We start from the raw sequence: 22,211 nt of genomic DNA, 5'->3' as shown, positions 1-22,211 counted from the left end.
AGAGGCGAGTTATTCAGGGCAGGAGATGGTTATCAGGTGGGAACTGCACAGGTTACTTTCTGCAAAAACATCAGTGCAGACTAGCCCTGGGATTGGCAATCAGGTGAGCTAGACTGGTAAATTGGTTGGCACATTCTTACCTCCTCTTCCAGCTAAAGGGTTAACCCAAATTGATTTCCCTCTCCTTTTCCTCATGTAGAGCACAGCAGCAGCACCTATGAGCACAGCAGCAGCCAAGAGACTCAGGATCACTGCAGCTGCTGTAGAAGAGGCTGCGAAAGAAGCAGAGAGTAAAAATTGTCAGATTTGCTCCCCTAAACCCCTTAAAGTGTTCCTTAAGAATAGGCTGGATCACAGAAGTACCTGCATGTCCCTTGCACACTGCCCCAGCGTAGGAGTTGCAGATGCACTTATGGGGGCCTGTGGGGGCGGCATAGCATTCGGTGACTGCTGCTTCTTCTCCAGTACATTGCACTTCATTCAGAAAGGCTGGGCCAACACTGTTGCCATATTGGTTTCCCGTCGGTGCCGACAATGCTTCACCACAACCCAGTTGCCGACATATCACCTTGGCTTCTTTAAGACCCCATCCAGAGTCACCAACAGAGACCCAAGTGCCATTTTGATTCAGTTCCACTCGCCCTTCACAGGAATGGGGGCCATTAGCCAATCGTACTTGCATAGGACCTGCAGGAAGAAAGAGGAAGAAGTCACAGGTTGTTCCCTACTGAGGTGATGCACTTTGTGCAACAGTCTGCCCAGAAAGGCTTCCTTGGTACCCACTTCAATGCCATTTCAGCACTTTGAAAATTTGTCTAAGTTACAGATAAATTTTTGAGTTTGCAAAACTGTTATGTTGGTGATATCATCTTTTAAACACAATTTTAGGGAAAAAAACATTTAAACTTACTGATTATGCTTTAGGGAAGATCAGTCCAGTTAACAGAAAAAGTTGAATGTTAATTGGAGTTTGAATAATATTAGCCAAAATATGAGATATTATGTAAAGAAGCTTACAAATGTTGCATTGGTCACTACAGAATTTCCTCCTCCTGTTTTATATTTAATCGTTTGCACACCGCCCCGATATTTCATGATATGGCAGTATGGAGATACTTTTACAAATAGTGCAACAAACTAAATGATAATATTTTTCTCACAATCGCAGCTTTCTGAAGCTGTTTTTATTTTGTTTTTTAAAAGTTGGAGATTCATTCCAAGTTAAGGATTTATATGTGTGCTATATGCCCCGAAATAGTTACCTGAGCACACCACGCTAGCATCCTCCGAGTGATCACAGTCATGTTCTCCTACGGAACGTCCCCGGCAGTCTCTCAGGGATGTTTCCGTGCCTGTACAGTTCACATCATCCAGCCAGACGGGGCCAGGGCCTCGTCCAAAGTGTGCCCCGTGTAGGGCTTCCAAAGCAATGCCGCATCCCAGCTGCTTACACACAACACTAGCATCTGGAAGGCCCCATCCATCATCACACACAGTTCCCCACTGCTGCTGGTGCATGACTTCAACTCTCCCAGAACAGGAGTTTGGGCCATCTTCTAGCCTGATGTTAACCACATTGATGGTGGATGACTCTATAGAGAACCCAATATGAACAAAAATCAGTGCAGGTGTAAAGATGTGACTGGAAGGTTCCCCATCCACATAAGGGATGGGGGACTGTGAGCATAAGAGTTTATCTGCAGCAACTGCCAAGCTCTGAAAATTAAAATACAGGAAATGCAGGCCCATCGCTTCAACTGGGAACACCAAGGATCTCATGACCAAGGAAAAAACAAGGAAAGCAAGAAGCTCAATGAAAGCAATTTCAAAGCAGGAGGTGGAAAAACATGGCTGCTGTCCCAAGTCTGCTGTCTGACCTTAGGCAAGCTGAAATTGTGCACCTTTCACTCCACATCTTAGCACATGTCTTTTTGTGACATTCTCCTTGCAAGACCAGAAGTCTCCAAATCTATCTGGGCCTCAGATTTATCCCCAGACCACAGTGCCAGATTTATGCACAAACTAAGTAAGTTGTTATTTTGGGCCTCTGCTCATCCCTCCAAATATGAAGGGGTGTCTGTGTTGAATTTCACTTTTTACACAATTGGTTAAAAAATAAAACAGGCTCTGAAACAGACATTATACTGACATAACAAAAATATACTTAATTTATTAGTATTTGTCATTTTCAGTTATTTGTCATTTTCTATATTGTGTTTATAAATCCATGCTGTCCACAGATTTAGGTGCTGCAAAGCAGTTGCAGCAACTATTAATTTATATGGAAATTTCATTAGGCCATCTGTCCATAAGTTGTCAACAGCACCAGTGGCAGGTGACCTCTGGTTCAGGTCAAATGCAGACTACATCAGGCTTGTTGCAAGATCTATGTTTTAGTTTGATTGCTAGTTTTTACTTGCATCCTCATCTATGTACCAGTATATGCAAATATAAAGCCTTATCTTTCATTCTGTTAATTTTATAAGCTGTGCTTCCTCCCAGAGAAGCCCCAAATAGAAAGGACTGTTTCCGTTGTCCCTTCTGTTAGACTAACACACATTTTTGATAATGCTATGCAGTCTCTTAAACTTGGCATATAGTAGGGCCTCAGGATGTCTTAATACAGCCCTAGCAGGCCACACCCCTCACTGTTTTTGCCTGACTGCAGCATGTCTTTGAGTTCTTGCTTGCCTAGATAGAGGAAGAATAGTGAGGTGTGTGTAGAAACTAATCTATGCAGAAGGGATTGTGTCTCTCAGGCTGAAAAATGTTCCCAAGCAATGTGGCGTCCGAATGTTGTGTGTCCTGGCATTGCATGTGGGGGTCTTCTGACTATTGAGGGGGCCCACCCCCTAAAAAAAAAGATGGGGGGAGGGCAAAGTACCTCAGCCCCCAGGAGCTGGTGTCCTTGAGAGACACTGACAAGAATTTTAAAGACTTCGATACAACACAAATGGGGGTGGGGAAGGAAGTCAAAGTGCATTGTGCAAATAGTCTCTCTGCTCCTCCATCACATCCAAGAGAGAATTTTTTCCCATCTCTTCACCCCATCCCTGGGCATGTCATTCCCAACTCCCATTCTGGAAACAACAAGGTGGCCATAGCAGGTTACCTGAACAAACAACTCCCGCATCTTGGTCATGATTACAGTTATTGTTCCCCTGGGTATTTGCGCTGCACTCTTGGATGGCATCTTCTGTGCCTTTACAGTTCACATTATCCAACCAGACGGATCCTGATCCACGTCCGAAATGAGCTCCGCGTGGGGCTGCTGAAGCCTTTCCACAGCCCAGTTGCCTGCAGATGACTTCAGCATCTTGCAAATCCCACGTACGGTCACAAACAGTTCCCCACTGTTCACTGTGGGGCGGCCGGAACTCGATTCTCCCACTGCAGCGATTTGTACCATTTACTAGTCTGAGATCATCTAAGAATAAAACGGGAGGGTCAAATGATTAATTCCACAGAGAACAATGACAAGTGGCTCTTAAAAAAACCAATGTCAGGACTTGGATGAATTCTTTCCCTTTTCATCCTGGCTGTCCTAAACAGCTGGCAGAAATCGGCAGGATCTGATTTTGGCTCCCCATCATGAACATGCAGTCAGCTTCAGATTGTAGGGGAAACAAATAACAGACTTGTCAGTTGATCCTGTTTCACTTTGTAGATGACAAACTGCATTACTCTGCTGCCACTATGAGCTCAGACCAGTTTTAGTACTTTGCTGCTGGTATGTGTAATTGAAACATGCAATCAAATACCTCTTGTTTGTGAAACAAAGGGTGGCATGCAAAAATTAAGTCCTGCTCATGGTAGATGAGTCATATAATCTCCCTGTCTCAAGCAAGGAGCCACCATCACGAGGAGGAGACTTTGTAAGGAAGATGTAGGACAGACGTTTGGTGTTTTAAAAGAATGGCTCAAATCAGGGATTGCTGTGAAGATCAGAAATCCTTGAGAGGATTTATGGGGCTAGGAATGACCCGCTTGCCTTGTCACTGCCTCCTTTTTGTGTGGGATATTGCACCAGAGCATAGGGACACGGCCTAGGACTTGCCGATCAGAAGGTCGGCGGTTTGAATCCCCGCAACGGGGTGAGCTCCCGTTGCTCGGTCCCTGCTCCTGCCAACCTAGCAGTTCGAAAGCACGTCAAAAGTGCAAAGTAGATAAATAGGAACCGCTCTGGTGGGAAGGTAAAGGGCGTTTCCGTGCGCTGCTCTGGTTCGCCAGAAGTGGCTTAGTCATGCTGGCCACATGACCCGGAAGCTGTACGCTGGCTCCCTCGGCCAATAAAGCGAGATGAGCGCCGCAACCCCAGAGTCGGTCACGACTGGACCTAATGGTCAGGGGTCCCTTTACCTTTATTGCACCAGAGCAGATTACCTGAACATACAACACCAGCATCTTCTCCGTGGTTACAGTCATTGGTTCCCAAAGGCTTGGCCTTGCAAGCAGTGAGAGAAGCTTCTGTTCCTGTACATTCGACATCATCCAACCAGATGGGATCGACTCCTCGCCCAAATTGAGCTCCACGGGGGGCAGCTATGGCTGATCCACAATCAAGGTACCTACACACAACGACGGCTTCATTTAGGTCCCAGCTGTCATCGCACACAGTTCCATATTGGTTGAGATGAAACACTTCCACCCTACCAGAACACCGATGGCTGCCATTGACCAGCCTTAGCTCCACCGGATCTGGAATGGTAAAAGTTATAACATGGAAACACAAAGCCACAGATATTTCAAGAAAACTCCCAAGAAAGATGATGCTTCATTTTTACTCATGCTAGTATTGGTTATACCTAATCTCATCTGGACTGAGGCCAGTGCTATCCATTACTCTGACAAATTAAGGTTTCGCCAAAACTGTGTTTGCCAATAAATACATTTAATTCTTTTTATTTATTTGCAAAATTTCTATGCTGCCCACATTAGGGGGAAGGGCAACCATCAAGGTGGTAAACAGCATTAATGAAAGTAATATAAAAGTACATTTTAGATAAGTACAAAACACATTACCCATCAGTAGAGCAGAACTGATGCATCAACATGGCTGATCACACCTCAAGGAGAGCTTGGGTGAACAGATGGGTTTTAAGCAGATTCCTAAATGCCAAAACTATAGGAGCTTACCCGATGTTCACTGGAAGCACATTTCAAAGGACTGGTGCCTTCACACTAAAGACCCTGCTCTTAGTAGACATAAGATGAACCTTGAGAACTTATGACACTGCTATGAGTACCTCTTCTAAGGATTGAAGTATCTGGGATATACAAGGCAAGATGCTTCCAGAGGTAAGCTAATCCCAGTTGGTTCTGGGCTTTCTATACTAACAACAAGACCTTAAATGTGGCCTGGTGACATATTGATGACCAGTGGAGTTATTTAAGCACAGATGTTGTGCACAGTATTCTCCTTTCCTGTCCCTGCTGATTATCTCCTGCAAAAGCCTTTTGGGGAATTTCTCAAACTTAAGAGGGAGATAGATCAGCAGTACATAGCACAATACCCAGCTTATGAGAGTCAGCAGACAGTCATAAAATAGGAAGCTGGCAGTGGATGGTGTAGCAGTTGAGCTGGAATTCAGCTGGGGAAATTTGGAATCACATCCTTGATTTCCCATATGACATGGTGTCACTCCTATGTATAGTTACCTACAAATAGGCTCCCTTGAACTCAGTAATGCTCACTTCTAATTACATAGGTTCAACTTGTAAAATGAGTTCAGTTTTAACAACTTTTAGCTTTAAATTAGAAATGCAAAAAATCTTGCAAAGAAGGATTACCATTTAAACAGGCAGCATGAAGGACAAATTCCTTCAAAGCGAAAAAAGTAACCTTTGCTTATTTACCTCATTTTCAGTCTTCCTCTACGCAAATACAGTACATACCATTGTAAAACTTGAAAGCTTAGTTATCATTCAGTCGCCAGATCAAAGAAAGTATTTCAGTTTCCCTGGTGCTCATTGCTCCTGCTCTAAAGTGCTAGAGCCATGTTCCCCTGCTATTCCTTCTCCACTATACATAGTCTAGGCAAAGAAGAAGACTTGGTCCTGCATCCCAGCCAACCCGAGATTGGAAGACAATGGCCTGCAGTGCAAGGTCTCCAAAGTTTCATGCAAGAGGGATGCAGGTTTATGTAATAGGAGCATGTATGTTCCAAACCATTAAGCATGGAATATAATTTACCTGCACACTCAACACCAGCATCTTCTCCATGATTGCAGTTATTGATCCCCCAAGCACTTGCTGGGCACTGACTGAGGGCTGTTTCTGTTCCTTGACAGTTCACATCATCCAACCAGATGGGCCCTGTTCCTCGTCCAAATGCAGCTTTTGTACGAGCTTTCAAAGCAACGCCACAGCCCAACTCTTTGCAGATGACCTCAGCCTGCTTAAGGCCCCAGCGATCATCACACACAGTGCCCCACTGATGATTGTGGAAGATCTCCACTCTTCCTGAACAACGACTTGAGCCATTCACCAGCCTGAGTTCTGATGGGAAATAAAACATTGAAGGACGCCACTCATTAAGCCAAGACATTATTGGCAAGGTTCTTGAACATCTTATGTCTAATAGCTAAGGAGGCTGCGCCTCATCTCACAAAGGGCATGAATACATCAAGTCATTTTTCTTCCCATGAGGAGAAGCTGTTTCCCATGCCATTTCCCTCAACGAATGCTGATGTTTGCCTCAGAAATGGCCATTTACATCCTCCCAAGGTGAATATCAAATTCAGAGTGGGGAGGGAATCCCCCCCCCATTTTTTAAAATTAATTTCCCAGATTTAAAACAAACATATCATCAAACATAAAAAGAAAACATAAACAAACAAACAAACATATATCCTAACTATAGAAATGCCACTTTTGTTAACATTGTTAGATGACTTCCTCGACTCCACCTGACTGAGTTTCCATATAAATCATTGTAGCAGTTTTCCAAAACTAATTTTACATAAAATTTACTTGGTCCAATTAACATCTTTCTTTTCATTTTAACTTTTATCCATAATATTCTACAACATCACATATTTAAATCCTAGGCTGATTTGATACTCATAAGCAATTCTATTTAAGTTATCTTAACATATTTAACTAAATAGTCTTTAAATTTCTTCCATTCCTCTTGATACTCCTCCTCCTCCTGGTTGCAGACTGTTCCGGTCAGGTTGGTTAGCTCCGAAAAGTCCATCTTCATCTGCCATTCCTCCACTGTTGGTACTTCTTGTAATTTCCAATTTTTGGCCAACAAAATTTTAGCAGCAGTTGTGGCATACAAAAACAATCTAACATCTTTTGGGGGCAATTCCAAACCTATTATTCCAAGAAGAAAGGCCTCTGGTTTCTTAATAAATGTATATTTCAACATTTTTTCCAATTCATTATAAATCTTTTCCCAGAAGTCTTTCACCTTGGGACAAGTCCACCACATATGATAAAAAGTACCTTCTTTTTCCTTACATTTCCAACATAGATTTTCACTCTTATGATAAATCTCTGCGAGTTTTACAGGGGTTAAGTACCATCTATGGGGAGGGAATTTTCGTAAGGAAAACACAATGGAGGAAAGAATTGAAACCCCCTCAGACAGCCCTAATCTGGACCGGCCTTCCACAGCTGGTTCTATTACTCCTCTCTTTTAAAGAAATATGACTGTGCATTTATTGCAGGGGTGGGGAACGTGTGGTTCTTGACCTAATTTAACTCAGCCCATAGATATGGGGTGGCACAGAGGGAGAGAGAGAAGAGGGGAGAGAGGGGAGGGAGAGAAGGACAGTTATGCAGCCCTACAGTGTTGTGAAACCTGGCCCATTTTGGTTCTACCCACTGCTGCATGCAGACCCTGGCAAGTTACTCCCATGGGAATATGGCCCTGAGAGAAAAAGGATTATCCATCCCTAATTTTAATGTATCATTTGGTTATGTCTCAGACAGAGTGCTCCTCTTCCTTGTTTGGAAACTGGACAACTTCCTGTGTAGTTGTTGAATATAAAACAGGGAACAAAGAAGCATGAAGAAAAAGTTAGCTGGTTTCTGGAGTGCTGAAATAGCAAGCTTGTTTACTTATGTTGTGAACTTCTTCTGTGGAACATGTGCTCAGAAAACAAATTGTGTATGTATCCATAAAAATAAAAACAAACAGATGAAGTTTAAAGGGGTGGATGAAATTAGCAAGGTGTCCTGTTGAGCCTATCTAATGAGGGATGTGGAAAGGAAAGAAGGAAAGAAGAAAGAAGAAAGGGCGAAAGATCCATTGAAGATTGTTCTTCTTCTATAAGTATTATCAGTAGTAGAGCTCTGGAGAAACCCACTGTTGACAAAACAGCTCGTTCAACTTTTAGCCACTTTCTAAGGCCATAGTATGGCACTCCTTAGGGTCTCCCATTACCTGAGCACACAGCACCAGCATCTTCTCCATGATTGCAATTATGTTCTCCCCAGGCTTTGAGGCGGCAGTCTCTGAGGGCAGCTTCTGTCCCTTTACATTTGACATCATCCAGCCAGATGTTGCCTTCACCTCTTCCAAACTGAGCTCCTCGGGGAGCCCCCAAGGCTACTCCGCAGTCAAGTTCCTTGCACACGACTTGGGCACTGTTCAGATCCCAGCCATCATCGCACACTGTCCCCCACTGCTGGTTGTGGAGCACCTCAACTCTCCCAACACAGCGACTTGTACCATTCACCAGTCTGATCTCATGGGGGTCTGAAACAATCAAAGGAATGGTTATTTTTTCCACTTTCCAGTTCTCCAGCGTCCCTTGCCTTTGTTCCCATTTGTGGCAATGCATTCAGTAATACTGAGGTTACTCAAGTGTGTAACTGATCATTGTGAAAGCAATGCAGGTGCAGTACATAGGTCTGGTCATCTTGGTGACTGTGACCAAGAGGCTCTCTCCTTTACAACTGTGTCTTTGGCCTGGCAGGTTGGCTTCTGGAAATCTGATACCCTATTGTCTCCAAAAGGACAAATAGTGGTTCAAACAGCTGGTGTCTAGGCTCAACTGGAAAAGATTGGCTGATTTTCCTCAGACTTATGTGTAGTAGCTAAGTGGTAGCCTTAGGCAAGCTGTTATATCATCATCGTGACCCTTCTCCATGTGACTATGAAACATTCTGTTCACTGCAGATGCTCTATCAGCTGTTAGCAAAAAGGACTTGTATCTGGTTGGTTTCCCAGCTCATTATCTCCCCCATCCACTGCAGTCTAAGTTTGACAGATGGGAAAATCACCAACAATCAGCTAATCGCTGGGACTTGCAGAGGGCTTTGCAAGGGTCTTTCCTTTGCAAGACCTGACAATCAGCTGATTGTTGGACTTTGTGAAGACCTTGGCAAAGCTGTTTGCAACATGCTCCACAAGACCTGAAAGTCTTGTGGAAGGCTTTCCTAGCACCATCATTATATATTTACGCTGGCTCCCAGTACGTTTCTGAGCACAATTCAAAGTGTTGGTGCTGACCTTTAAAGCCCTAAGCGGCTTTGGCCTTGTGTACCCAAAGGAGCATCTCCACCCTCATCATTCAGCCTGGACACTGATATTCAGCTCCGAGGGCTTTCTGGTAGTTCCCTCACTGCGATAAGTGAAATTACAGGGAATCAGGCAGAGGGCCTTCTCGGTAGTGGCGCCCACCATGTGTAGCACCCTCCATCAGATGTTAAGGAGATAAAGAACTACACAACATATAGAAGACATCTGAAGGCAGCCCTGTGTCAGGAAGCTTTTAATGTTTGATATTTTATTATGTTTTTATAGGTGTTGGAAGCTACCCAGAGTGAATGAGTAACCCAGCCAGATAAGCGGTGTATAAATAATCAAAATTGTTGTTGTTGTTGTCCTCATCATCACGGCCAAAAACTTTCCTCTATCTCTTGGCCTTTGGCTTCAAACTTAGAAGTGGGTGGGATGTTTTAAATGTATTCCTCACCTTGGCTTTAATGAATGGGGGGTGGGGCCGGTGTTGTTTGGTTGTAAGTTGCTTTGAGTTGCCTTGGTCAAGAAAAAGTGACCAACAAATTTAATTGATAATATTAATTGTGACACCCCATGAAGAGCACTTTCTATAGGGCTCTGAAGCTGCCATCTGAAAATGCTATTTCAACTGAACCAGGTTGAACGGAACCTACCTGGCACCTGATGTCATATATGAAATCAGGTGTAGAACAGGTGAGCATGGTTGGTTCAACCAACCATTTGGCCCAATTAAGCCCACAGGCTGAAGGTTCCCCACTCTTGACTTAAAGAGTACTACATTTTAAGGCTTTCATTTTGCTAGTGGCTGGAAAGCAACTTCTGCAGTGGACACCGAAGACTAGAAGATGCAAGATGGTTTTTAATGGCTTGCTGCTATGAGCTATTGTTCTGTCAGACACGTCTTCTAGGACAAAGACTAGGACAAACAATTATGGAAGTTTCAGTCTAGCTAGTTCTTGCCACTGGCTGGTAGGGAGGTGAAGAGAAGCTGAAGTTTGCAATTGCTTTTGGTGGAACTGGCACTATTTTAAATACTTGCATTGTCTTTCAGGGTGATTGCCAAACACTTCTGCCATCTTTTTAGGCCACAACCTACTTCCTTCAGAGCTTTCATCTAGATAATTTACCTTGGTAGAATACCTGACTGTAATGAAGAATGGATTTGAACTACATCACATAGTATAAAATTACCTGAGCACTCCACACTTGCATCCCTGCTGTGGTCACAGGTATGCTCTCCCCAGGGTCTTTTTTGGCATTCACTCAGAGCTGCTTCTTTTCCTGTGCAGTTAACTCTGTCTAGCCAGATAGTACCAGATCCTTGGCCAAACCGTGCGCTGCCTGACACTGTTACAGGTTGTCCACAGTCCAGTTCCCTGCACACGACGTGGGCATCATTCATATCCCAATCAGAACCACAAATTGTTCCCCACTGCTTGTTGTGAAACACCTCGACCCGCCCTGAGCAGCGACTTGTGCCGTCCACTAGGCGAAGCTCTGAAGGGACAAAAAAAGAGTTTAAACACCAAAAAAGTAATCCTGCAGAGAATTCCTTGAGCAAGAATAGGTGGATAATATCACTGAAACACCTTGGGGCAGGGGGAAGTGAGCATAGGTTTGGATTAGATGACTTACAAGAGACCCCTCCCCAATCTATGATTCCATTCTTTGAAGTACAGACTTGTTGGACTCTTATTGGCGAGGATTATCCACTAATACAAAATAGTTGAACAATAATATCCTCCCATGCACTTTGCTTCATTTCTGATTGGGGGAAAGTGTACCTTACCTGCGCATACAACACCGGCATCTTCTGTATGGGTGCAATCATGTACTCCCCAGTCTTTTGCTTGGCATTTGCTGATGGCAGTCTCTGACCCTGTGCAGTTAACGCCATCCAGCCAAATGGGACCAGTTCCTGCTCCAAAACGAGAACCTCGTGGGGCTGATATAGGAGTTCCACAGCCAAGATAACTACACACGACTGCAGCGTCATCAAGGTCCCAATCGTCATCACATATGGTCCCCCAGAGTTTATCGTGCAGGATCTCAACTCTCCCAGAACAGTGATTGGGGCCATTTATTAATCTGAGCTCAGGGGGTTCTGAGAATGAGGAAAACATTGAGAAATAATGGACAAATTTTTTTTTGAGTTAGTTTCATGCATAACTGTTTCCACCAATTCTCTGTCCTCTGCTACACCACAATCTTATTTTGATTCTCTGGGATGCCTACAGATATGCACAGTGTTATGAGTCTGTGGGTGCCAGAGTTTGTGAGTGCTGTATTTCCCTAAATTCCTGGATCTAGTATATGTTGGCATTTAATCAATGCTTGGGGTGTTAATTAACTGTGTGAATTAAGTGATATACTAGAAACTAATTTCCTGGAATCAGCAAGTGTAAAAAGCTAATGAAGACAGGCCAGCCACATTTTGCCCTTCATTCTGGTACCCATTTAGATTTGAGGAGCAAGCCTGTAATGGGTGTGGAATAACCAGCCTCATTTAACCAAATGCTTAAGTCTAATTAATGCACAAAGAAGTTAAAGCCAGACTTAGCTATGTCACTTCCCCTCACCTTGGGATAAAATGGACAATTAAGTCTTTGTTTCCTTCAGTCTACCTTTTTGGTGTTTGAGGACATATGAGCTGATTGCTCCAGCTTAGCAGCATGGCTTTCACCAGCCTCTTTTGTTTCAGACCAGAATGGAGTCCAAAATTAGCATTTCCCTATGCCAATAGTTTAGGAGCTTTTACCATTTTGTAACCAAGCTACATTTTACTGCCTGTGCAACCCATCTGACTGCTGTATGGAAAAGCACATGAGTGTGACCTAAGGAAGGTTTGTAAGTAAACCAATTCATAGCTTTAAAAACATGTTTGTTTTTTCTATGATAGGATTAGTAGGAAACTTTGGAAGAAGCTTTCAAGCAGGTCATCTTTGGAGCTTACTTGGAGGGGCACATTTTTAAAGGTTTTACAGCCTATATTTCCATGCTTTATTTTGTTACATGTTTTGCCATGTTACATCTCTGTTGGGGTTCTTTCACCAAAGAGTACTTGGCCCAAACTAAGCAATTCATAGCACAGAGGCCTCAAACATCTGAGTATTAAAGCTCTCCTACCACAACCCATATTATGGTCTCACTCCAGTTTGGGTTCCTGATGCTGTTAAGGTTATATGTCATTTGGCTGCTAGTTCTAGACTAGGCACTACTTTCCCATGGTTAAATGAGTAGCTGAAATACATATTCTCCAGGCTCGGGGACAGAGTATGTGATTATTATTTTAAATTTTCATAGTTCCTTAGTTGTACAAATCCATAGATTATTACCTTCACACTCCACACCAGCATCCTTGCTATGGGCACAGCTGTGTTCTGTCAACGTTTTTGGCGGACATTTCCTTAGACTGTCTTCATCCCCTGTGCAATTCACTTGATCCATCCAGATGGGGCCAGATCCCTGTCCAAATTTAGCTGCAAGAGTTGCTTTTAGAGCAGCTCCACAGCCCACTTCCCGGCACACAACATGGGCATCAGCTAAGTCCCATCCATTGTCACACACTGTTCCCCATCTTTGGTTATGAAGCAACTCGACCCTGCCAGTACATGGAGACGAACCACCTGCCAGTCTCACCTCTATTTAGAGAGAAAAGGGAAAAACATAATAATTCACCTTCTCAGCAAAACCAATGATCCTTTCAGTATTTCACCCTTGTCAGTAGCCCATCAGATTCCTTGTGCATGTTGAACATGGGGTATTGATGGAATCCATTTTCTTTGGTGTGTTCCCAGAGTTCCCGGAGACAAAGCATCACTAGTGGACACTGTTGTTTGGTTTCTATCTGCCATTTTTAATCATCCCTGACTGACGTATCTCCTCCATGAAGTAACTCAAGGGTTATCAACCTTTCTAGGTCCATGGAAAATGTGTTATATTGAATGAATGCTGTGAGTGTGACTTCCCCCCCCCCAGTTTTTTCCACCCTCCCCAGATCAGAGCCCTCCCATAAGAGTTAGAGAGAGTGAGAGGATGCATGCACACCTCACTGTCCAAGGGGTCTGGGTAAAAATAAGACTCATTAGAATTAATCTGAGCCTTGAAAAGCACATAGAGCAGAAAGAGGAAGTGGGAAAGTGTGTCACACCTTCGACTTCCTCCTCCAGCTCTATTTACATTTTGAAGGCAAAAAAGGTAACCATCCTCACCACCTTATGACTAAGGGGGTGGGGTGGAGTCAATGGCTTCATGTGTTGGGATGGATTTGGAAGGTAGGTTAGGATATATGATTGATTTATTATTCTTCCTCTTACTCGAGTAAGATTAGTATCTGGTTTAGCAGAGTTAAAAAATATATGCCATCCTTTGCAGCATTAACATGGAAACTTGGGACAAAGCTGTGCAGCTTTCTAAAATTATCCAGGATGCTTTTGGGAGACTGGAGCTTCCCCTTTATTTATCCCTATATAAATAAAATAGCAACACAGAAGTCTGTAATGTAACAATATAAAACTATTGTTTAGTTACATAAAGCTGCAGACTTGATTCAAGGCAAAATAGACGTCTAGATTACAAAATACATGGTTTAAATCAAAGATGGTGCCTGTGCTCAGGGGCATACAGACCATGCATCCTATCCATATGGCTGCATAACGAGAAAGGTCTCAGGCAGCTTTCATTTTAATCACACTCATTAACCGCATCTTGATTTTGTAACAATAAATGCAATTCTACTTTTTTACCCAGATTGGACTCTGCATTTGATTGCTATCCTAAATTTCACTGCAACATCCCCATGATGTGCTGTGACTCTAGAACACAAATTTTGAAATTCACACCTCCATGGGCATGTAGGGATGCACATCTGATCAAGGACATGTGTTTACCTTGCTGAATAACCTACCTGAGCAAAGAACACCAGCATCTTCTCCATGATGGCAGTCATTGTCTCCCCAAGCCCTTGCTGGGCATTGGCTGAGGCCTGATTCTGTCCCTGTGCATCTGAGTTCATCTAGCCAGATGCGACCAACTCCTCTTCCAAAATATGCTTCACGGTGGGCTGATATTGCAGCTGCACAGCCCAGTTGCCGACATACTACTCTGGCTTCCTCGATGCCCCAGCTGTCATCACAAACAGTGCCCCACTCTCCATTATGGAGCACCTCAACTCTCCCACTGCAGCGACTCGAACCATTCACCAACCTGATCTCAGCTTGGGCTGGTTCTTCAGGAGGTGAACTCCAAGCTCCACCACCTAGGTACACAAGTTTCAGAAAGTGGATTAGCCATTTTAATTAATTTTAAATTGACTTTAACTTTTACTTTAATTTTAATTTCCCAGTCAAATGATCCAGATTGTGCTCCAAAATACATTTTCCTTCAGTTAGTTACACCTTTCCCACTGCTGCAAAATAAATAAGGTGTCGTAGCAGTAGCGAGCAGTTGGCTGGAGTGTTACTACGCAATGAGATGAATAGCAATGATTTTATTTTATTTATTTTATTGTTTATATCTCTCTTTCTTTTTAGCTAGCTGAGCTTCTCTGTCTGTCTGTCTCTCAGCATTCAGACCTGTGGTTATAATGCTAGTGTTTCTGTCCCATTCTACAACATTCTTTTTACACTGCATTTCCTGTTGCATTGTGGAACGATGTCTTTTTGATCGCTATACCATGTTGCACTAAATTTCATTCTCACCAGTGGGTGGCATGTGACACATGTGTGCTTCGGTTTCTCTGCAATTCACCCCTGAAAACGGTGGGAAAGAACTGTGTGCTCAGAATACGGCCCCAATTTTCATCCCATGATTTTTGGGGGGTGAACAGGCTTGCAAATTTTTTTTTTTCCTGGAAGCAATGAACATAGTGTCGGCATGCAGAGGGTCACAAGGCCAGCTGGCTAGCCCCAGCTGGCTCGTCTCCTTCCAGCCGTCCCGCTGTGAAGACCCATTGGCTTCTGCTCTGAAGTAAACCAGTGACCCAGGCTTCAAAGCCAGGACACACTATATTAGCAGAGCAAACTGTGAACACAGAATAGGCGTGAGGCTTGTGGAAGCATACTACAACTACGTATTTATTAATCATAAATCAGGACAAAGAAACACGTCGACTCTCTCTTTGTCTTCTCGCGAGAGAATCCAAAAGCAAAAGCAATAACACAGCGGAATAGAAATTTCCCAACACATAGAACTTCTGCTGGGTTTGCAGAAGCAGCTTTTATATCATGTGGAAGATTGCACATTACATGAAAATTATTAGGCAAGTAAACATCAGGAAAATGAAGTGGTCTGAATGCAGCCCTGCCTCCCCCCTTAACTTAGCTGACTTTAGCTGACCTTCACCAACAAAGTGAAGTTTTTGCACAATTCATATATTGACAGCTTATGGACACAGACTTTCTTTGGATAAATACAATGACATTTAGATTGAGTTTACACAGAATATACTGAGTTGTTGATAATTATATGTATATTAGGATAATAAGAACATACACATCTGTATATTAAAGGATGGTATTGTAACAATATTTTTTCATTCACTTGCTAATAATAATGATAATAATAATGATGATGATGATGATGTTTTGGCACCAGGGAGGAATAGCTTAATACTCAGGCTTCAGATATCCAACTCAGTTTTCTCTTATTTTCACTTCCCATGTCCCTCATCAACTGACCATTTCTTCCAATTGACAGTTAACTGTCCTGTGTTTCTCGCTCTGCCCCCACCCCCGTTGATAAACTGTCAACAAGCAGTTGCTGCTAAAGAGGCTTGCAACATATTAACAGCACAAGGCTCCGAACTTTGACAGTTCCACTCTGACATCAGCAGAGGTCACAGTATTCGTTTCCAAAGCACAGAACATAAACATTTGGCATTTGTCCACACTATGCCATTATCTACTTTTCCAGTAGGGATAGGCAAATTGTCAATTTCAGTTACTCCCTCTTTCTCATTTTTCTAATCTTAAATTGACTCCTCCACTTTTCCACCTCACACTGATTTTTTTTTAAAAAAACCAACAAAGTCGTGTAATTTCACCAGCATTTCAGTGCAAATTTCTCATAATACACAAACATTTTGTATGTGATTTTGCTTAAGAGGCTCCTCTGAACACGTGCAGCATGATTTTCCCCACCACACTGTTTTTTCTACTACTCCATGCCTGATATCCTTTGTACACTACATTTCCTCCTCCACCTCCTCCTCCTCTTCCTCTCTCTCTCTCTCTCTCTCTCTCTCTCTCTCTCTCTCTCCCTCTCCCTTTTCCTCTCTCCCTTCCTCCCTTACTGGTATACCACTTCTTCTTATTTCCCTACTTGGGACCCCACCCCAAAATTCCCACTTGGTACAGACACACTAGCCCTTCCCACTGTGATTTTGTAACATTGGTACACCCCACTTCCCCCCTGCTCCCTGCTATCATGAATCATTTGACCACATTGTGCCAGTCTAACATGGTACACTTTCCTTCCTGTATTCAAGGAATTCTGTCCTAGTACACTACTTCCCCTTAACTTTCTAGCTCTCTTACACACGCACAGACACACACACACACACACACACACACACACACACACACCACATCTCTTCCTCCTTCTCAGACAAACATGCATGAACACCCCCCTTCCCTTCTCTCCTTCACAAATACACACTGAACGTGTATTCCCCCACCCCAGGCACACATCCATACATTTGCATCTCTCTCTCTCTCTCTCTCTCTCTCTCTCTCTCTCTCTCTCTCTCTCTCACACACACACACACACACACACGTATGCACACAGACAACTTATCTCCACTTATCTCTCTCTCACACACACACCTTTGCTTCTATTCTGAAGTCCAATTTGCACGCACACAAACACAAGTGTATATAAAATATGGTATATAATTGAAGTGTTATGGGGGGGTGGAACAGGTGAGGCCCATCTTGGGAAGCAGTTTCTGTGCAGCAGAGGTATTTTTATCCAAGAGAATTGCTGCCTGCCTAGCCTCCTTCCTGTTGTGGACACCAGCCATCCCCTTCAGCCTTTCTGACCCTACCCTCATCTTAGCTCCCAAGGCAGCAACAGCCACAGCAGGTTCCCCAGAGGCTGCCTCAGCTCACCCACCTGCTCACTTGCTCTCACCCCTCACAGGTGAATTTCTGTCTGCCTAGCCCGTTTCCATGTGTGGTGGTGGAACCACCTTCCCTCTTAGATTTCTGTCCTCTCCTCAGCTTGCCTCCCAGCAGTGGTTAGGGCAGGCTTCCCTCAGGCTGCCTTGGCTTGCAGTGGTACCTCGGTTTTTGGATGTTATCTGTTCTAGAAGACCGTTTGAGTTCCAAAACGGTCAAAAACCAAAGCATTTACTTCCGGAAGCATTTTTTAATGGAAATCTCAATATGGAAGACGTGTGGCACGTTCGATTTCTAAAAGTGCTCGAAAACTGAAGCATTTACTTCCAAGTTTATGGCATTCGAGTTCTGAAATGTTCGTCAATGGAGACATTCAAAAACCGAGGTACCACTCTACTGTAATGGGTTTTAGTATATAGTCGAAACTGCGAAGTCATGGGGTGGTAGTCAACTGTGATTTACTCTTTGGTTGAGTTTTTTCCTTCAATTGTCTGTCTACTTCTTGATCTTTCAATCTCTCTTTAGCTTTAAAATATTGAAAGATGACAAATATAAGGATGTTATGGATAAATATTGGCAAAATACAGACATCTTGAAAAAAAATGCAAATAAGGAAAATCAGCCCCCCCCCCAAATAAGTTGATCAATGGGCAGAGCAATCCAACCAGCTTCCTGGTTGGGGGAAAAATTACTACAGGACCACCACAACATCCAGAGTTGTAATGGCTCATACCAGCTAGGTCAGGTGGTGTGGCAGGAGGCAGCCTTTTCTGCTATTTTCCATCCATTCTCAAAAATTCCTCCCACTGATGACAATTGGAGGGATTTCACAACAATGGCTCTAGGTCTGGCATCTTTTCACAATCGGCCTGGGGCCAGTCTGGAGAAAGATAAGGCAGAATCATGGCCTCTTCTGTCCTGCTCCCATTTCTGGTTCTACATGCATAGAAAAGCACCAAGAGAGCTTTCCTCCACCACCCTGAGAAGGCCTCTGTCAAGGCAAATGGCAAGGCAAGTCCACAGTGTCCTACGGCCCCTCAGCTATGCTTCAACAGAACAAAGGACAGCTCTCTAAATGAGATAGGAACATGTGGATAGACATCAAATTAGAATAATGAACAATCAAATTACCGTATTTTTCGCTCTATAACATGCACCCGACCATAACACGCACGTAGTTTCTAGAGGAGGAAAATCCGTAGGCATGCCACCCGTAGGCATTCCCTCCATAACACGCACAGACATTTCCCCTTACTTTTTAGGAGGAAAAAAGTGAGTGCTATGGTGCAAAAAATACTGTAATTATTCCAAAGGCTTGGAAATAAACTGAGTTCTTTAGGAATATCTCTGCACATTGAATTTCCTAATTTCCTTGTGGTAAGCAAGATTGGTTTATAAGCTAACTGACCAAAGTAGAAATAATTCTTACCAACTTGCATTTGTGTTCCTATGACTATTTTTTAAAAAAAGACAAACAAATCCAGCAACATCTCAAAAAACTTTGCACTATCAGCATTGTTCTTTTTCAAACAAAATAGATGGTTCTCTGAAACATTGAGCAAGCCTCAGATTTCATAACCTCTGGACAAAGGACACTTTCTCATGCAGTGCAAAACTAGAAAAAGATGAGCATAGCTCACTGGCTGATTTGATCTATGAGAGACCTTGCTCTGAAACCCTGCTAACATTATTAGTACACTAGTAGCAAACCCAGAAAGCTTTAGTGCAATGGTGAGCTCCAACAAGTGTTGATTGCTCTTCTCTACACCAGCGCTGTCCCCTGGAGCCTTCCACTCCCTTTTAGAAAGCAGCTACAGGTGTATAATTGTTTCTGGCCCTGAGAACCTCTTCCTCTGGAGGATCTGGATTTGTACCTTTAAGTTTGGCTTTCTCAACATAGTTGCTGGGTAGCCCTGTCCTCCAAATTGTTTTGTTTTTTTAAAAAACCCTCCCTCTGGCAATTATCCCAGTCTTATCTGGGTCCTCCCTATATGACCGCCCTTGGGGGATGTCCTGACAGAGCAGTTAGGTTTCCCTCAGTTCTGCTCCCTGGAGATTTAAGGCACCTTGTGCCAGTCCTGACACCTGATTCTCCTCGTTGGATCAACCAACCAACCAACCAACCAACCAACCAACCAACCATACTTTCCTAACAGCTTTGGCCTTGCTATGGCAATGCTAGTTGCTGTATTCAGGGCTGGGTTGGAATTCGCCCATTAGACAAATTTGCACTGGTCTGAAGGGTTTTGCCTATCTCATAGCAATCATCACAACTTTGGTGGTTTAGGCATTGGGCGATCTTAGTCTTGGATGGAGGGGAGGTTGTAGCTTCTGCCTTCCCCACTTGAACAAGGCTACCCCGTTAAAGGGATCTGAGAAGGAGTTGCTTTTGTCCATATGTCCAGATCGGGGCTTGGGCCACGGTGCTCCCCTGTAGGGATCCCACTATTTGATGTAAGTCATAGGAATCCCCACTACTGAGTTGACCCTTGATGTCATTTCCAGCAGGCTGGCCAGAAGTAAATGGTTACCCATTGCCTATGCTAAGCCTTTTCATCTGTAGTCAATAAAGTTGTGGCCTGATCTGATTCCATTTTGATTGTCTGGTGTTCCTTTTTCTATCCCAGCAAGTGTCCCAGAAACCCAGTCTAAATGTCACTAGTGGTCGACAGATTTGTTATAGCCCATTACTGAAAGTCTTCTGATGCTTTACCATGTGAGACATAGTTCACCAATGTCTGGAACATTGCTTTGTCAGAATGCTTGACCAGACACAGATGGTTGGTCTGAGGAGAGGCTAAATCCATTTAAGACTTTGCATTTGTGGGCTAAGTGAGGTAGAAAATCTCACCCATTATATACTCCATTGGGCAAGGTTTTGCCCAGTATCTTCTCTGTGTGATGGGCCCATGGGGAAAAGCTGTCCCATGAGTCCTTGCTGAAGAGGGGAGGGGAAAGCATATATAAGGCTGCTTCCGCTGGAGCTCACAGCCATTTTGCTTTGAGAGCTTCCCATCTGCCCACCCTCAGGTTACAGCCTTCACTGAGCAATTCTGAGTCACTTGTTGACAGGGCCGGAAAGGAACTTTTCTCTCTCAAACTGATTGGCACTTATGGTTTTTCTTTGTTAGGTGGAAGAACGTTGTTTGTATGAGGGCAAAAATGGCATTGGTCAGGATCAACATTGTATGGGGACCCCCATAAGGGGCCTGAGGGGAGAATTGACCATGGCAAACCTAAGCATGGGTTCGGTATTGGAATCTACACCCTAGTCCCCCAGTGAGAATTTGCTTGCTTGACTTGCACTACGGCAAGGTTCAACACTGGACGACTCCCATTGTACAGGTTTGGAGCGATCCAAAACCAGCAGATCCATTCCATCAACATGGGGGTTGTAGAATGATGAACTGATCCTGGGACCCGATGTCATGCCAACCCTTGCCTTGACTGCTGCTGTCAATAAAGAATTAGCCTGATTTTATGCCATCACTGCTGTACAGTCTGGTTATTTTGCTCTCATAATGTGCCTGGGGAAAAGACATGTAAGGACATATAGCCACCCTATGAACGACTTACATGGCTAGCGTATTTGGTCTACCTCTCCCTCTTCCCCCAGTTAAGAAGGAACACACAAGTTACTTTTCCTCATATTAATCTACAGTCTCCCTTTCTATAACAACTGGAGATAAAATGAACATGTCCTAGTTTTCAGTTTCTAGCAGCAGCACTTAATGAAGGCTCTATCTGAATCCTACAGGAGAGAAAGTTAATTAGTGATGAGAACACACTGCACATGCTCAGATACCCATCAGTTTGTTTTTCACTTATCCTGAAATAAGATCAAGACTAAACCTGGAGAGGGCTGACTTTAGTGGGGGTTTTTATATACTGTGATGATTGAGCCTTGCAGTCTACCAATGCATTGCAAAAAGCCAGATTATATACTCAGGATCTATTAATAGTAGGGTATAACTAAGCACTCCTGAATCCAGAGTATTGATTTGTGCTTAAGTACCAAAAAAAGTTTCATTCATCAAGTCAAGCATTCTTTGCAAGAAACCCTATAACAATCAGACACCAGACCAGGCAAAAGTAGACCACAATCCAATTTCTCACTCTATCAGGTTTGCTGGATCAGACAAAAAGCTACCTACTTCATCTTTCTTTCCAAGAGCTCCAGCAACCAGCAGGCACCATATGGTCCACCAGAATTAGTCCAGTGGGTCATCATTCCCCTTGCAACCATTTTCTAGCCACTGCTGATCTAGCGGGATCTTTAACAGCCAAGCAGTGGGATTTTGTAGGCACTGATGGTGGAACAACAGCAGTGACAGAAAGAGTTGCAGGCACCCATTTGCTAATATGCAACTTAAAAGAGACGACAAGGCTCAACTCACCCCAAAGAGATACCAAGAGAATAAGGACCATCGCCACCTGTCCCAGCCATCTTCCTAGAGAGTTCCCCCAAAAGGGGAGAGTGCAGGCAGCCATAGGTCCTAGGGACTCAACTAGGTGAGAGGAGGTTTCTCACTTGAATTGAGTGCTCAGATCCTGAACATTTGGGCTGCAGCTTGTCCTGATGAGATACGCACACAGGTCAATGCCACGGGCAAAG

At 43.6% G+C, this 22,211-nt stretch overlaps 1 protein-coding gene and 1 long non-coding RNA gene across 3 annotated transcripts in view; one reads left to right on the top strand and one right to left on the bottom strand.

The window, feature by feature from the left end:
* LOC309517317 overlaps nt 1–319 on the top strand; it is a 10,827-nt gene extending 10,508 nt beyond the window's left edge. The window contains exon 2 of the long non-coding RNA XR_014213182.1: nt 200–319. This is a non-coding gene — a long non-coding RNA (uncharacterized lncRNA). The remainder of the gene's footprint in view (nt 1–199) is intronic.
* LOC309517202 (scavenger receptor cysteine-rich domain-containing protein DMBT1-like) overlaps nt 1–22,211 on the bottom strand; it is a 26,287-nt gene extending 4,076 nt beyond the window's left edge. Inside the window, exons 1-12 of one of the 2 annotated variants that reach the window (XM_082196316.1) lie at nt 21,994–22,211; nt 14,386–14,736; nt 12,815–13,120; nt 11,269–11,583; nt 10,671–10,976; nt 8,397–8,711; nt 6,194–6,499; nt 4,384–4,698; nt 3,113–3,427; nt 1,263–1,592; nt 364–687; nt 141–272 (exon numbers count right to left, since the gene is read on the bottom strand). In XM_082196316.1, coding sequence (XP_082052442.1) covers nt 141–272; nt 364–687; nt 1,263–1,592; nt 3,113–3,427; nt 4,384–4,698; nt 6,194–6,499; nt 8,397–8,711; nt 10,671–10,976; nt 11,269–11,583; nt 12,815–13,120; nt 14,386–14,736; nt 21,994–22,087 — 3,409 coding nt within the window. In that variant the 5' untranslated portion in view covers nt 22,088–22,211. Of the gene's footprint in view, nt 1–140; nt 273–363; nt 688–1,262; nt 1,593–3,112; nt 3,428–4,383; nt 4,699–6,193; nt 6,500–8,396; nt 8,712–10,670; nt 10,977–11,268; nt 11,584–12,814; nt 13,121–14,385; nt 14,737–15,971; nt 15,991–21,993 lie in introns of those variants that run through there. The other variant, XM_082196317.1, reaches the window with a different exon arrangement.

Source organism: Podarcis vaucheri (genome assembly GCF_965113315.1).
Source record: "Podarcis vaucheri genome assembly, chromosome: 13".
Taxonomy (NCBI): Eukaryota; Metazoa; Chordata; class Lepidosauria; order Squamata; family Lacertidae; genus Podarcis; species Podarcis vaucheri.
Note: the sequence above shows the minus strand (reverse complement) of the source record. Positions and strands in the feature narration are given on the sequence as shown.